The 15,046-nt window shown below is 45.3% G+C and overlaps 1 protein-coding gene across 1 annotated transcript in view; it reads left to right on the top strand.

Annotated features, from left to right (window-relative positions):
* Positions 1 to 15,046, top strand: part of LOC126987746 (lachesin-like) — a 124,290-nt gene that overhangs the window by 37,496 nt on the left and 71,748 nt on the right. The window contains exon 3 of the mRNA XM_050845036.1: positions 11,525 to 12,341. Within this exon, the coding sequence (XP_050700993.1) occupies positions 12,236 to 12,341 (106 nt within the window). The 5' untranslated portion in view covers positions 11,525 to 12,235. The remainder of the gene's footprint in view (positions 1 to 11,524; positions 12,342 to 15,046) is intronic.

The following is a 15,046-nucleotide window of genomic DNA, read 5'->3' as shown; positions in this document are numbered from 1 at the left end:
AGACGGACATAAACAAAGAAAGATTACCCAAGACCCGGAATCCGCGTTGATGTATGTGCTCACTCAAGGGTTAAGATTCGCTGCTGTGTTGGCTGCATTGATTTATCGAGAACCGGACGCCTCAAAGGGGAGACACAGAGGACGAGAGGCGTAATGAGACTAAGGGGATCTGCTGAGCAACAAGAGGCGATGAGAAGCAGAGAACCCGAACTCGAGGACCCGCGAAGGTACAAGAACCAGATAACAACAACCATAGGACGAAAATAGCCTATGATTTATTGAAGAACGGACAGCTCAAAAGGGGAGACACAGAGGACGAGACGCGTAATGAGACTAAGGGGATCAGCTGAGCAACAAGAGGGGATGCGAGCCCAAGAACCCGAACTCGAGGACCCGCGAAGGTACAAGAACCAGATAACAACAGCCATAGGACGAAAATAGCCTATGATTTATTGAAGAACGGACAGCTCAAGAGGGGAACAGAGAGAGCGAGACGCATCATAACAAAAAAACGAGAAAAAAAACTATAAATGAAAATAATAACATAAGGAGTAAAAGAATGAAGGTGGTAGTGGGTGTTGAGTTGGGAGAGATCCTGTGAGAGATTGCCGTGAGATAGTAAGGGTGAGAGAGGGGTGAATTGGGTACAGGGATGATGGGATGTAAGGGGAATAGAGGAGTCGGTGGTTGGATTCTGGATGTTAAATTTTCAAGGGGAAAGGACATATGGGGCTGTTTTACGTTACTGCAGAAAGGTAGTAGAAAAAAAAAATATCAGCTTCCAAGTTCACTACCGGCGATTTCTTTCCTTTAATCCTTCTTCCCTTCTTTTGTCCTTTCTCTTTCCGTACTTCATTCCTTCCACTGTTCCCCATTCGCTTCCTCTTTTCTTTCCTTCCTTCTTTCCATGAATCCTCCTATCCTTCCTCTCTTTACCTCTCGTTGTTGTTGTTGTTGTTGTTGTTGTTGTTGTTGTTGTTGTTGTTGTTGTTGTTGTTGTTGTTGTTGTTGTTGTTGTTGTTGTTGTTGTTGTTGTTGTTGTTGTTGTTGTTGTTGTTGTTGTTGTTTTTGTTGTTGTTGTTCCTCACTACTTTCTATTTTCCTTCGTTTCCTTCTTCCTTTCTTTCTTCCTTCCATTCTTTCATTTTTCGTCTTTTCTTCTTCCTTCCCTTCCTTCCTTCCGTCCTTCCTTCTTTCCTTCCTTCCTTCCTTTCATTCTTCCTTCCTTCCTTCCTTCCTTTCTTTCTTTTTTCCTTTTTTCTTTCTTTCTTTCTTTCTTTTTTTCTTCCTTCCTTCTTTCCTTCCCTCCTTCCTCTTTCCATCTTCTTTCTCACCCTCTTCCTTTCTTTCTTCCTTTCTCTCTTCGTTCCTCCATCCTCATCCCTTTCTTTCCTTTCTCTCCTTTCTTCGGCTGCTTATCTGAAACGCTTCTTTATCTCAAACGTGCTTTTTTCTCCTCTCCTCCTCTATTCCTATTCAAGGGAAGGCAATTCTATATCGACAGAAATAAAAAGCCTTAACAGAAAAAAAGACGTTCTTGGAAATATAGGAAAGAAAAAGTATGATGTATTTTTTTACTTAAAGATTAATACCAAAAGGAAGAAAGAAGATAAGGGTTTGGAAAAAGAGAGAAAGGGAATTGTGCTCTTTTATAAAAACTCTAAATTAGTACTCCTAGAATCTGCTTAAAAGGATCTAATTAAATGCCGGTGAACTGGAACCTACTGGAAGCTCCTGAGATGGTACCTTGGAAGAGGAGGAAGAGGAGGCGGAGGAAAAAGGAGACGAAGAAGAGAAGAAGAAAAAAAAGGAGCAGGTCACGAGGAGAAGGAGAAAGAGAAGGAAAAGAAGGAGGAGAAGGAATGGAGACAAAGAAAAAATGAAAAAGAGGAAATATACACGAAAAAGAAGGTAGAAGAGGAGGAGGAGGAAACATGGACTAGCAGGCAGCAGTAAGCCTGTTGGCTCATTACTAGGCTGCCTGCGTTCAGTGATTTAATCAGTCCGTTTGCCATAGGAGTGGCTTGCAGGGAAGGATTAAAGCACTTGTGTACCTACTCTTGGGAACGTTCAGTTCACACCCGTTGCAGCAAAGTGGCGATCAATGCGTTTCTTGAAGGAGTTGATGGTCTCTGCGCTAACCACTTCTGCAGGAAGGCTGTTCCAGTGGCGAACAACTCTATTTGAGAAATAACTCCTGCCGATGTCGGTATTGCATCGCTTTGCTTGAATTGTTTTTCCGTTGTTTCTTGTTCTCAGGTTAGTTTGTAGCGTGAAGAGTTTGGAGTGATCAACGTTGCTGAGCTTGTTCAGGTACTTAAAGACTTGCATCATGTCTCCCCGCAGTCGTCTCTTTTCCAACGTGAAGAGGTTGAGTCGCTCGAGTCGTTCTTCATAGGGTTTCGTCCTCAGTGATGGTATCATCTTCGTGGCGCGGCGCTGTACTCTCTCAAGTAATTCAATGTCTTTCCTGTAATTAGGAGACCAGAATTGCACGGCGTATTCCAGGTGGGGCCTTACCAGCGAATTATACAAGGATAACATAACTCCCGGCGTCTTGTATTCGAAGTTCCTCGATATGAACCCAAGCATTGTATTGGCTTTCTTACAGGCGGACTTGCAGTGTTTTGTTTGTTTCAAGTCACTGCTGATGGTGACCCCGAGGTCTCTTTCCTCTTGCACAACATGTAGTGGTTCGCCACCCATGTGGTATGTGGTTGCTGTTTCTGGATCCGATATGCATTACTTTACATTTGGCAGTGTTGAAGGACATCTGCCATTTTTCTGACCACCGAGTGATCTGGTCCAGGTCTCTCTGGATAATTTCGCAGTCTGTCGTCGTGAGGGCCTTCCCACCCACCTTTGTGTCGTCGGCAAATTTTGAAAGATTGGATTTCAATCCTAGTTCTAGGTCGTTGATATATATGATGAAAAGTATGGGTCCCAGCACTGACACCTGTGGCACTCCACTTGTGACCGGGAGCCACACGGAGGCCTGTCCGTTGAGTACAACTCGTTGTTTTCTTTCAGTGAGCCAGTCTTTGATCCACGCTGTCAGATCGTCGCCTAATCCGGCCGACTTAAGTTTCTTGAGGAGTCTTTCATGTGGCACTTTGTCAAAGGCTTTCTGAAAGTCTAGATATATAACATCACTGGGGATATGATTATCCCAGTTTTCATAGATACCTTGGAAGAAGTCCAATAAATTGGTTAAGCATGAGCGCTTGTTCCTGAAACCGTGCTGAGCATCGGAAATGATGTTGTTGTCTTCAAGGAACCTAACGAGTTTGTCTCTGATGATCTTCTCGAGGATTTTTCCCGCCACTGAAGTCAAGCTGATTGGTCTGTAGTTTAGGGCCACACTTTTGTCTCCCTTTTTGTAGATCGGTGGAAAAAAGAAGAGCATTTTATCATTAACCAGGTACAGAATCTTTCCACCTGAGGATCGCTTTCACCACAGGCCATTGAGTATGTATGCCCAGACGTCGCATATATCAAGCAAGGTGAGAAATTAACAGGTATATGAAGTGTTGAGAGTCACCTCCGCACACCCTCACGTCGGGTTCTCCTCCTCAGACGTGTTTCAAAAAGTTGGTTATGTTAGAAAAATAGTTGGTTCAAAGTTAGTAGTCACCCCTTCCAATTCACTCTTCCTTTTTTTTCTAATTACTCACCTTTTTCGTCTCCCTCCATCAGGATATTGACTTTTTCCTTCTCTCTATTCTAGCAGCGCCCTTTGTTGGTAATACGCGCGTGTGTTAGCGAGATATATATATTACGATGATCAGCTCTTGTGTTCGCTGTTGTTGTTGTTGTTGTTGTTGTTGTTTTTCGTTTATTTGGGTTATCATCTTCATTGTTTTGTTGTTGTTTTCGTTGTTTTTCTTGTTACGGTTCTTGTGTCTGCATCTGCTTTTTTTGTTGTTATTGTTCTTTATCTTTTTCTTGTTTTCATTTCTTGTTTTTTTTCTTGTTCTTTTTCTTGTAATTTTATATACACTCAAAATTCATCTTAAACATACCCACATCATATACATAACCACACTTTATTTCCCTTAACATACTCTTCTAATAACGCTTCACCATCCACCGAAGTTACTGTTACGACTACGTTATATATACACGTACGATAATAAACAAGAATAACCCAAACGCCACTCCATCGATATCCAAGCTAATCCGCATTATGTATAAGACTCAACGAAGGAGGGAGGGAGGGAGGGAGAGAGGGAGTGGCGGAGAGCACCAGCGATCATATTCTAAAACCTATCGACGGGCAAGCACACACACATTTAACAAGGCTCTCGTAGGAGTTGTGAGGCATTTCCAGGGGTGGTTTTATGGCCCTGGTGCAAAGATGCCAGATTGTCTTACTCAGCCTCTTATATTTACCGACTTCCGACCCAAAAACTGTCTCGTGGACCCCAATAAGGAGAGTCACTTATAATTATCGCTAAAATAGTTAATTCCTGATGTTTCTTGGCAATAGTTAGGCGTCAGAAACCGGTAAATACTATGCTCTGAGTACGACAATCTGGCAACGGTGCCCTGGTGGTAGTTTGACTCATCTTCTGTACCGTGAACCTAAGAAAACACTCATTAGAACCCGATTAATCTCCTCTTCGGCTTTTGGAAATAGTTAATGTGGGAGACAGAGGAAGCGGAGTCTGAGAATTTTAACCCGTCCGCTGCGATTGGCACGGATTTCACCTTCACTGGTAGCCTGGCAACATACACTCCCAGGTCTTTCTCTGCCTCTGTGGTGGATAGTGGATTGTTTCCCATGTGGTATTGGTATGCTGGATATGCAGGATTTTACATTTTTCTTCACTGAATTGTAGCAGCCACTTTTTGTTCCACTCCTGTAGCTTGGTGATGTCTTCTTGTAGGAAATCCGCAGGCAAGGGGTTAATACCGACCCATAGAGGCGCCTCCTTAGTAGAGTTAGTTCCTCCGGCCGCCACCACTCGGGCCGCGGCGCCACCATCGGGGAAATTTCTGGAAAAGTTCGGAAGAGCATTAAAAGAAGGCATATTTCTCTATCTCAAGATATTCCATAAATACAGATGGTCGCCGCGCCTACACGCCATTTTGCTCCTTAACTCCCTGGGCTATAAGGCGGCTTTTACTGGCTCAATTTTCCCCTTCGCCGCCTCCTCTTGCTTCTGCCTCTCCCCTCCCCCCAATCTCTCTCTCTCTCTCTCTCTCTCTCTCTCTCTCTCTCTCTCTCTCTCTCTCTCTCTCTCTCTCTCTCTCTCTCTCTCTCTCTCTCTCTCTCTCTCTCTCTCTCTCTCTCTCTCTCTCTCTCTCTCTCTCTCTCTCTCTCTCTCTCTCTCTCTCTCTCTCTCTCTCTCTCTCTCTCTCTCTCTCTCTCTCTCTCTCTCTCATCGTAATCATCAATAAGAGCTTATGTGAGATAGTCAGAAAATTTTGCTCTACAGACGCGAGGTGATAATGGGCTTCTCTCTCTCTCTCTCTCTCTCTCTCTGTAATTGTCTTGGCGAGGATGAAGGTGATGGTGTTTGTGATGGTGATGATGATAGTAATGGTGATGCTGATAATGATAGTGATGATAGTGATGGTGGTAGTGATTGTGATATTTTTTTTGTGCTGCCTTATGGACGGCCCCAGCTCGTTAGTGGCGCGGGCGAATTTTATTTATAGTGGCCGTCTTGAAATATGATATTGCTTGGCCCATGCTGCCCCCCCCGGTGCTCCTTTCGACCGAATTCACTGAAGTTAAGGTTGATTGAAGATCCGGACAGCATGTGGGTAATCTTCCGCCACTCGGGGATGTTTTGAAAAATCAGTGTGTTTCGGTGGGGACTCGAACCTAGTCCACGCTGGGTCCTTGGGTTCACCACGCCCCCACGCTGACCACTCGGCCACCACCTCCCGTATGATGGTGATGGTGGTGGTGATGGTGATGATGATGGTAATGGTGATGGTGAAGGGGTTTATCACCATCATCATACTATTTATTATTCGAAGAGGAAAGTAAAATCTAACGCAAGGTATCTTTTTTAATCTTCTACATTGAGCCTAAATGAGAAAGACAAAAAGCTCAATACCATCACCACCACCACCACCACCACCACCAACTACAACAACAACAACAACAAAAACAACAAAAACAACAACAACAACAGCAACAAAAAGGACTGCAAAGATAAAAAAAATATAATGCAGCCGGCCTCTTACTGTCACCTTCCCCTTCCTTTCCCCTAAAAAAGCATCAAGAGGTATAAAAAAGGCAAGGAAAAGGTTAACTAATTGCCCGAACTGTCGCGATACTTCCGCGTTGAGGGAGTTTTGGCTGTGGAGAGGAAGGAAGGAAGGAGGGAAGGAAGGAAGGAACCCACTGCCAAAGCTGAAAATAGGGAGAGTTTGGCTATGTATTCCTACCCTGTGCTTCTGCCTAACACAAGTTGAGAGAAGATGGCGCCACTATAAACACTTGCCTGCGCCATGACGGGCTGGGAACGACTACCATCCAGGCCCTTCAAGCAAGCCTACCAGCGCAATAGGCGTAGACGTAAAAAAGAAAAAAGAAAAAAAGTTCAGAACCAAAAGATAAAAATGGTGGTATATAAAATTCTAACAGCTTGGGTTGAGGCAGGAACATGAGCGGTATAGATGCAAGATGGCCTAAGTGAAAAGGAACGGATAAGGAATGCTAATGGTTTACGTCTACCTGTGAAGTGAGCGAGCGACGCCTCCGTGGAACAGTGGTTAGCGTGCCTAGCTACGAGTTGGCGTGCAGCTCACCCATATGTTCATCCTCCCCTCTTAGGCTGGTCGATAAATGTGTGCCTGGGGAAACCTGGGGAAGGTAAACTGTGGCAATTCCAGACTTCACACTGACGAATGCCCCGGGGTAATGTGTTCTACCCACCACAGGGTCAAAGGGTCAGTGTGACGCAGATGAGCACCGCAGCCACGCGCATCTTTTTTTTTTTCAAGGGCGTGAAAAAAAAAGAAAATAATGAAAAAAAAAAAGCCCGCTACTTACTGCTCCCAAATTCATCTTATCATACCTTACCTTTATAAAGTGAGTAGGTAAGGAAAGTGAAAATGAAGGTGAAAAGAAGATGATGTCAATGCTAGCTAAAGAAGAGAGTATCAAGACACCTCTGTACCGAAATTTTTGACCGTCTCTTTTGACCGCTCGAACTGTCTTCTTTTTTTTTTTTTGGGGGGACAGTGCTTGACGGGCTGTTATGTTTCCTTTTTTTTTTTTTCCCCATCAGCTGCTTCCGTTGCTATGAAAAGAAATGAAGGACCTAATGAACTAACTTTTACATAAGAGATTTTAATAGAACAGAACAGAGGTAAACAAACAACACACACACACACACACACACACACACACACACACACACACACACACACACACACACACACACACAAATAAAAACAATGAGGCAACGCTGACTGATCCAACGCTCGCCAGTAGAAAGACGAGACTTGTGAAATGAACAGGTTAACTTTTGCAATACTCACGTGAACGGGATTGGAGGGAAGAAAGAAACAAAAAAATAGACACATACTGAAAATATATGTATACGAGTTCAATACATGAGTGGAAAGAGGACAGTGTGTGTGTGTGTGTGTGTATGTGTGTGTATGTGTGTGTGTGTGTGTGTGTGTGTGTGTGTGTGTGTGTCGTAACTACCCACATAAACTTCGCAACTTAATTTTTGTGTGTGTGCGTGTGTGTGTGTGTGTGAGTGTGAAACGACTGACTTTGCTTTCATGTACGTAAGTCCATCCGTGTGTGTCTGTGTGCATGTGTGTATGTGCGTGTAAGTGTGTGGGTTGCATATATCTTCCGCGGAGATGTTTGGAAACTAATTCAATTAAAAGTAGAGAGCGAGAGGCGAGGCCAACGTTTGTTTCCTGGGAGCAACGTTTGTTTCCTGGGAGCAACGTTTGTTTCCTGGGAGCAACTCTTGTTTCCTGGGAGCAACGTTTGTTTCCCGGGAGCAACGTTTGTTTCCTGGGAGCAACTCTTGTTTCCTGGGAGCAACGTTTGTTTCCTGGACGCTGGCCGGCGGAGGGTGGCGGGGGGCAGTGAGGCGGCGCTCGGCCAGACTCACTCACAGACGAAGCTGATTTTTTTTTCCACATTTGATATAACCCGCAATAAAAAATTAACAAACCATGAAGTGACTATACAAATATATTAATTTTGCAATGCTGTTTACTACCTCTTTTTTCTTGGTATTTATGTTTGCTTTTCTGGTATTTGTTTATTTGTTTGTTTATCTCCTCTCCTTCCTTCCTCCCTTCCTTCCTTCCTTTTAGATAATCTGCAATAAAGGTAAAAATATATTCACTTTGTTATGGTGCAGAGTTTCCATATCTTTATTTCTTGCTCTTTATCTTGCTTAATCTTTCTTTATTGTTTTTTATTTATGTGTTATTTTATGTCCTTCCTTCCCTCCTTCCCTTCTCTCCTTTATTCCTTTTTTGCTTTATTCCGTATTTCCTTCATTCCTCCCTTTTTTCACTCATTCATTCATTCATTCTCTATCATTTTTCATTCTTCGTCTATCTGTCTACAATATTTACCTCCTTTCTGTCTTCTTTATCTTCCTCCCTTCCTTCATTCCATCATTCACTCATTCTTTCTTTTTCTCTTTATTTTTCTTTTTTGCTCGCTGGTTTGCTTGTTTGTTTCTTTCTCTCCGTTCATCTGTCAATCTTTATTTCTTTATCATATTTACCTTTATCTAAAAAAACAACACGACAAACATACCAGGTTCACAGTACTACGAATTGTAACATGCTTCATAACGCAAATATCACGACGCCAGCATTTTTTCAGTATAAACTTTGAATACTTTATGAGCGTATCGAATTCACCTGATATGCTCTGCACTCCAAACATCTATAATTTACCGAAGACAAGAAGTAGTTGACGTGATCGGAGGGCGACGAACTCCCTCTGAAACACTAGAAATCACTGCTATTAACCAAGTGAATTTCTATCCGTTTCCGAAGTCACATGCAAGGGTAAAGTTTTGGGCATATGCTATAACTACGCGTGGCCTCAGTGCTCGTCTCCGCTTCATTGACCCTTGAGCTTATCGTGAATGAGAACTTTTTTTTTTTACGTCTACGCCTATTGCGCCGGTAGGCTTGCTTGAGGGGCCTGGATGGTAGTCGTCCCAAGCCCGTCATGGCGCAGGCAAGTGTTTATAGTGGCGCCATCTTCTCTTGGCTCATGCTGCCCCCCGGAACTCGTTGATGGGTGGTCTTCAGGACAGCATGTGGGTAGTTTTAAGCCACTCGGCGGTGACTGAAAAATCCGAGGTGGTAGCGTGGGGATTCGAACTCGCGTCGTCCATCACGCGGTGAATGTGGGCCCAGCACGCTACCACTCAGCCACCGCCTACCCTCAGAGCACAGGGCCAGTGTGAAATCCGGGTTACCACAGTTTACCTTTCCCAGGTTGCCCCAGGTACCCACAAACTTAAAGATGTGATGAATAGCTGGATGGCCTTCATGATAACAGTTCCAGGCAATGTCTAGAACTAATTTATAGCTAGACGCACTAACCACTAGACCATGAAGACACTTGGGTTGGTATTATGACACTTTGCCTTCTCACATCAGGTATTTCTAAAGGTCAAAGAGGGGGTCAGTCAGGTTCTAGTGAGTGTTTCTTTAGCTTCACGGTACAGAGGAAGGGTCAGACTACCACCAGGGTGATAAAACTACTCCTGGAAATGCCCATAACTTCTACGAAAGCCTTGTCAAATATGTGTTCTTGGGAGGCGAAATGTCTTATGATACGACCTTTGGACACTTGGGAATGGACTGAGGGAGGGTGTTAACTTAAAGGAATATTTTTCTCTTTATAGATAGCTTTTTATAGTATAGTCTTTTTAGTGAGGTCTTTTTCGCTTTTTCGCTTTTTCGATGTTTATAGTATGGTCTCTCAGGGGACGGTAGACGTTAATTTAAGGCATTTTCTTGTCTTTAAAGATAGCGTTAGGGTAAGTCTCTCTCTCTCTCTCTCTCTCTCTCTCTCTCTCTCTCTCTCTCTCTCTCTCTCTCTCTCTCTCTCTCTCTCTCTCTCTCTCTCTCTCTCTCTCTCTCTCTCTCTCTCTCTCTCTCTCTCTCTCTCTCTCTCTCTCTCTCTCTCTCTCTCTCTCTCTCCTCTCCTCCTCTCTCTCCCCCTTCTCGTGGCCGCGTGAAGAACGTTATTGTGCCTCGCGGGAGTTACGGCGCCGCGCCTCCCGTCCATTCCCGGCGCTAATGTTTGGTGGGGATGGCTCGCGCCCATTATACCTTAGCGTGGCTCCAGCCTGGCTCCTCCTCCTCCGCCTGGGTTCTTCTTTTCCTCCTCCTCCTCCTCCTCCTCCTCCTTCTCCTGGTCCTACATGGGTGCTTCTTCTCCATCGTTGATAGTCCTCCCCCACTCTACCATTACCTATAATAATACTTCTTTTCAGCCTCTTTCTTTATTAAATATTCTTCATTTTCCTCGTTTCGTCTGTTAACAAGTCCCTCCTTATGCAAAAGTTAACCAGCATCTTCACGCATTCACCCCTATACTGTCCAAACCCCTTATGCAAGAGTTAACCAGCATCTTCACGCATTCACCCCTATACTGTCCAAACCCCTTATGCAAGAGTTATCTCCTTCCTCTCTTTCTCCTCCATGGTCTCCCTCCTTCATGGTTTTCCTCCTGTTCCTCTCTCCTGTCCCTAATACTTCTCTTCTTCATCTTTCTCTTCTCCACCAAGTCCATCTTCTTCTCCTTCATTTCCTACTCTTCCTCCTTCTCCTCCTTCTCCTTTTCCTCCTCCTCCTTCTTCTCTAGTCTTCTTCCTCCCTTCCTTTTCCTCTCTCCTATCACCTACAATAGTATTTCTCTTCTTCCTTTTCTCCTATTAATTCGCCTTTCTTTTTTCTCGCATATTACCAAGTCTTCTTCTTGTTCCTCCTCCTCCTCCTCCTCCTCCTCCTCATGCCTTTTCCACCTTTTCCATCTCCTCCTCTTCCACTTCCTCATTTTCCTTCTTTTACTGTTCCTCCTGATTCTCCTCCTCCAACCCTACCACCTCCTCCTCCTCCTCCTCCTCCTCCTCCTCCTCCTCCTCCTTCTTCCTTGCATCTGGTTAGGGCGATATTTATACGTTCGTACCTACATTCAAAATATTTATACGCAATGTACGACACGGTGAACGAACGAACGAACGAACGAGGCGAATACACACACCTCATTGGCTCCCAGAATGAAGAGTTACGTGAACACACACACACACACACACACACACACACACACACACACACACACACACACACACACACACACACACACACACACACACACACACACACACACACACACACACACACACACACACACCTTCAGGGAACGAATTTATATTAATCCATTTCTACTTTCATTTTCATTTTTATTTTATTTATTCTTTTTTTTTCTCAGGTAGACTCTCCCTTCGTCACCTGGCCTCACCTTGATTGACCTTTCTCTGTCTCTCCCCCGCAGGTGAACTTCTCCAGGTGGCGGCGAGAGCGACGCTGCTGGCTGGTGACCGCGGCCTGAGCCACCGCCTGTCGGGGAGCCACTTGACGGAGGAGCCAGGAGACGACAACAGCCGGGACACAGACAGACTAACACAGCCACATACACGCTACCGGAGCAACAGTGACGGAGAGACTAAAGCGAACACAGACCAAGCTACACTGAAGGAGTCACAGAGGTACAAAGACTGAAGAAACTCACCCAGAACCACAGACATTGATCAAGAGAGATACATACAAAGACTAACGTAACCACAAACACACTAACATAGCAACAGACACACAGGCTCACAGACGCACAGACAAACATACACACTAACGGACGGATTCACAGAGATACATAGACCTAACCACAGACAGACTTAAAAAAAAAACAGACACACAGAGCCATATACAAAGACTAACGTAGCTATAGACACACACAGACCAGACTTAAAACACGGACTGAAACACACGGACACACAACCCACGCGCACAAACAGACCCACAGACACACTAACAGACAGAGCCCCAAGGATACAAAGACACACAAACACTGAGTCACACAGACACAGAAAGAAACAAACATTGACTAAAACAAACATAAAAACATCAACAGAACCCCAAACGCACACCTTCCTGACCTCCCTCCTCTACCATCTCTGTGACCTGACCTGACCCTGACCTCTGACCTGGCATGGAGGGTCGCGGCTCCCCCGTCGGCGCCTCCTACGTCAGGCTGGTCAGCAGGAGTGACCTGGTGTGGGCGGCCCTGGCTCTGGTGCTCTTCACCCCCCTGACCGGTGAGTGTTTGAAGGGGTGGGGTGGGGAGGGTGGAGGGAGGGTAGTCAGTGTGAAGGGGGGGGGGGCCGGGTAGGGGGGGGGGGTGGTGGTTAGTTGGGGGAGGGATGGGGAGTGGGGTTGTGTGGGGGGGTTGGGTGTTTGGTGTTGGGGATTGGGGAGTGGGGTTGTGTGGGGGTTAGTGTGGGGGTGTTGGGTATTTGGTGATGGGGATTGGGAAGTGTATGGGCGGTTGGGGATTGTGGTTGAATTGGGGATGAGGTAAGTGTGTGTCTGTCTGAATGTGTGTATGTTAGGGGGTGGGGGTGAATGTGCGTGTGTGTGTGTGTGTGTGTGTGTGAGAGAGAGAGAGAGAGAGAGAGAGAGAGAGAGAGAGAGAGAGATATCAGATCCCTTTTCACAACACCACAGTCTTACCCCTCCCCTCCCCCCCCCAAAAAAAAAAGAAAGTGAAGCAAATATTTTTCAACCCTCCCCGCTATCATCATTATTGAATACATTTTCCTTCTAAGCCGAGGTCACGTTTTCTTTCATGGAGGGGGAGGGGGGAGGGATTGAAGTAGGGAGAGTAGGTGAAGGAAGAAGAGGGGGAGAGGGGGAGGGGAGGTGAAGGAGAGGGGGAAGGGGGTAGCACCATCACGTCTTATATCTCTTTCTCTGGAACGGGCGTCATTTTATTTCCATTTTTTAATCTATTTCTTCCGCGGGGTGTTCGCGGCCCAAAGGAGATAAGAAAGAGGAGCTCCGGCGCGAGGCTGAGGAGGCTGCGGCGGCGGGGGCTTAGCGAAGGGAATTTGTATATATGTATTTTCAATCTCCTTCTTCTGCTGCGCGCGGTAGATAAAACTCCTATTGCTATATTACTATTTTTTCTCTTCCCTCTAGAAAATAAAAAAAATAGTCCCCCCTTTTTCTTCGATCAGTGACCTCGTTTCTTTGATATGGGTGAATCTGAGCGTCTAGAATCATTATTTTATTCTATTTATTTATTATTCTCTTACGCTTGGCCTGAGCGTTAGTAGGCTTTCATGGTGGGTCCAGTTGGCCGGCCCTATCCTGTTATTGGAGCAGGCAAGTGTTTTTAGTGGTGCCATTCTTGCTTTTCTCATGCTGCCACCCCGGAGCTCCACTTACCACTGCCTTCCTATAAAGAGACAAAGGGATTGAGGAAAGAAGGATGGAATGGAATAAGAAGTGGAAAAGGTAAAGGGGAAAGCCGTGGGGTTTGGTTGGGGATTAAATAAAATGAAAATAAACTCTTGTGGCTTGGGGATAAGATGGAACTTGATAGAAGAAAACAGAAGAAGGATATTGATTGGATAAGACAGGATAGAAGGAAGGGAAGGATGGAGGCTGGGGATATGATAGAACTTGATGGAAGAAGAGAACAGAAGAAGGATAGGGATAGGATAAGACAGGATAGAATGAAGGGAAAGACGATGAATGGGATAGGATATTACTTGATGGAAGAAGAGAACGGAGGAAGGATAGTTTAGAATGTGACATGTTAAAAGGGAAAGGATGAAGCATGCGATAGGATGGGACAGGATAGGGGGCGATAGGGCAAGAATTGAGATAGGATAAAACAATAAGGAAAAGGGAACTAGGACTTTAGGGGAGAAACTGGAGAAGAAACTGAGGATTAAGGGAAAGGGAGGAGTAGGAGGAACAGGCGGAGAAGACACTGGGGATTAAAGGAAAGGAAGGAGGAGGAGGAACTGAAGGATCTTACTGAGGCCTGGGGAAGAAATTGGGACTAGGAGAAAGAAACTGGAGAAGAAACAGGGGAACGGGGGATGGGAGGGGAAGGGAGAGTAGGGTCTAAACGGTCTAACCTAACAGTGACCTGGGGAAGGATTTGGGGGTCCAGGGTGGGGAAGAAACTGGAGGAAAGAACCGAGGGAAAGGGAATGGAAGGAAGGGGCAGGAGGGGGTAGGAGGAGAGGGAGGGAGACTAACTGGGGATTCTGTGCGTAAAATAATCCCTCTGCGTTGTGGTGTATAAGCCCCGCGAGGGAGGCTGAGGGGAGGAAGGTTCGTTTCCCCCTTCCTCCCCCCTCCTCTCTCTCTCTCTCTCCTGCCCCCCCCCCCCCTTCCCCTCCTCGGTTCCCCTCGCGGCGTTTGGGCTCAGCGGCTTAACCCGATATTGTTTTGAGGCGGCGATAAGAGCGCGGCTTCAGTTTTGACTCTTCAGCCGCTCAACCTCTTCTTCTTCTTCTTGTTGTTTGTCTTTTTCTTGTTGTTGTCGGCGTCAGTGGCTGTGGTGATGATAGTGGTGGAGGTTGTTGTTGTTGTTGTTGTTGTTGTTGTTGTTGTTGTTGTTTTTCTTCTTCTTCTTCTTCTTTGTTTTCTTCTTCTGACGTCGCAGCTCTGTGTGTGTGTGTGTGTGTGTGTGTGTGTGTTTGTGTGCTAGTGGGTGAGTGTATGAATATGTGGATCGTTCTTGAAAGGTTTTGTCTTACGCGTTTTTTATATCTTACAGTTTATTAATAGCTTATGTTTTTTTCAGGAAGGATGAAGTTTTATGTGATTTAGAAGTTCTCTTTTGTTTTTGTAAGTGAGAACGTTAAGCTGGCGCGTTATTTACGAGCGATAAAGGGACAGAATTATGAGAGTCTGGAACTTAAGATATAAAAATAGACCTCGCGAATGGGTTCAGAATCGAGGGTGAAATCAATACCCCCCCAAAAAAAGATATATAGGAAAA

The sequence above is a fragment of the Eriocheir sinensis genome, chromosome 66 (assembly GCF_024679095.1).
Source record: "Eriocheir sinensis breed Jianghai 21 chromosome 66, ASM2467909v1, whole genome shotgun sequence".
Taxonomy (NCBI): Eukaryota; Metazoa; Arthropoda; class Malacostraca; order Decapoda; family Varunidae; genus Eriocheir; species Eriocheir sinensis.
The sequence above is the reverse complement of the archived record's forward strand: the minus strand, read 5'-3'. Positions and strand labels throughout refer to the sequence as shown.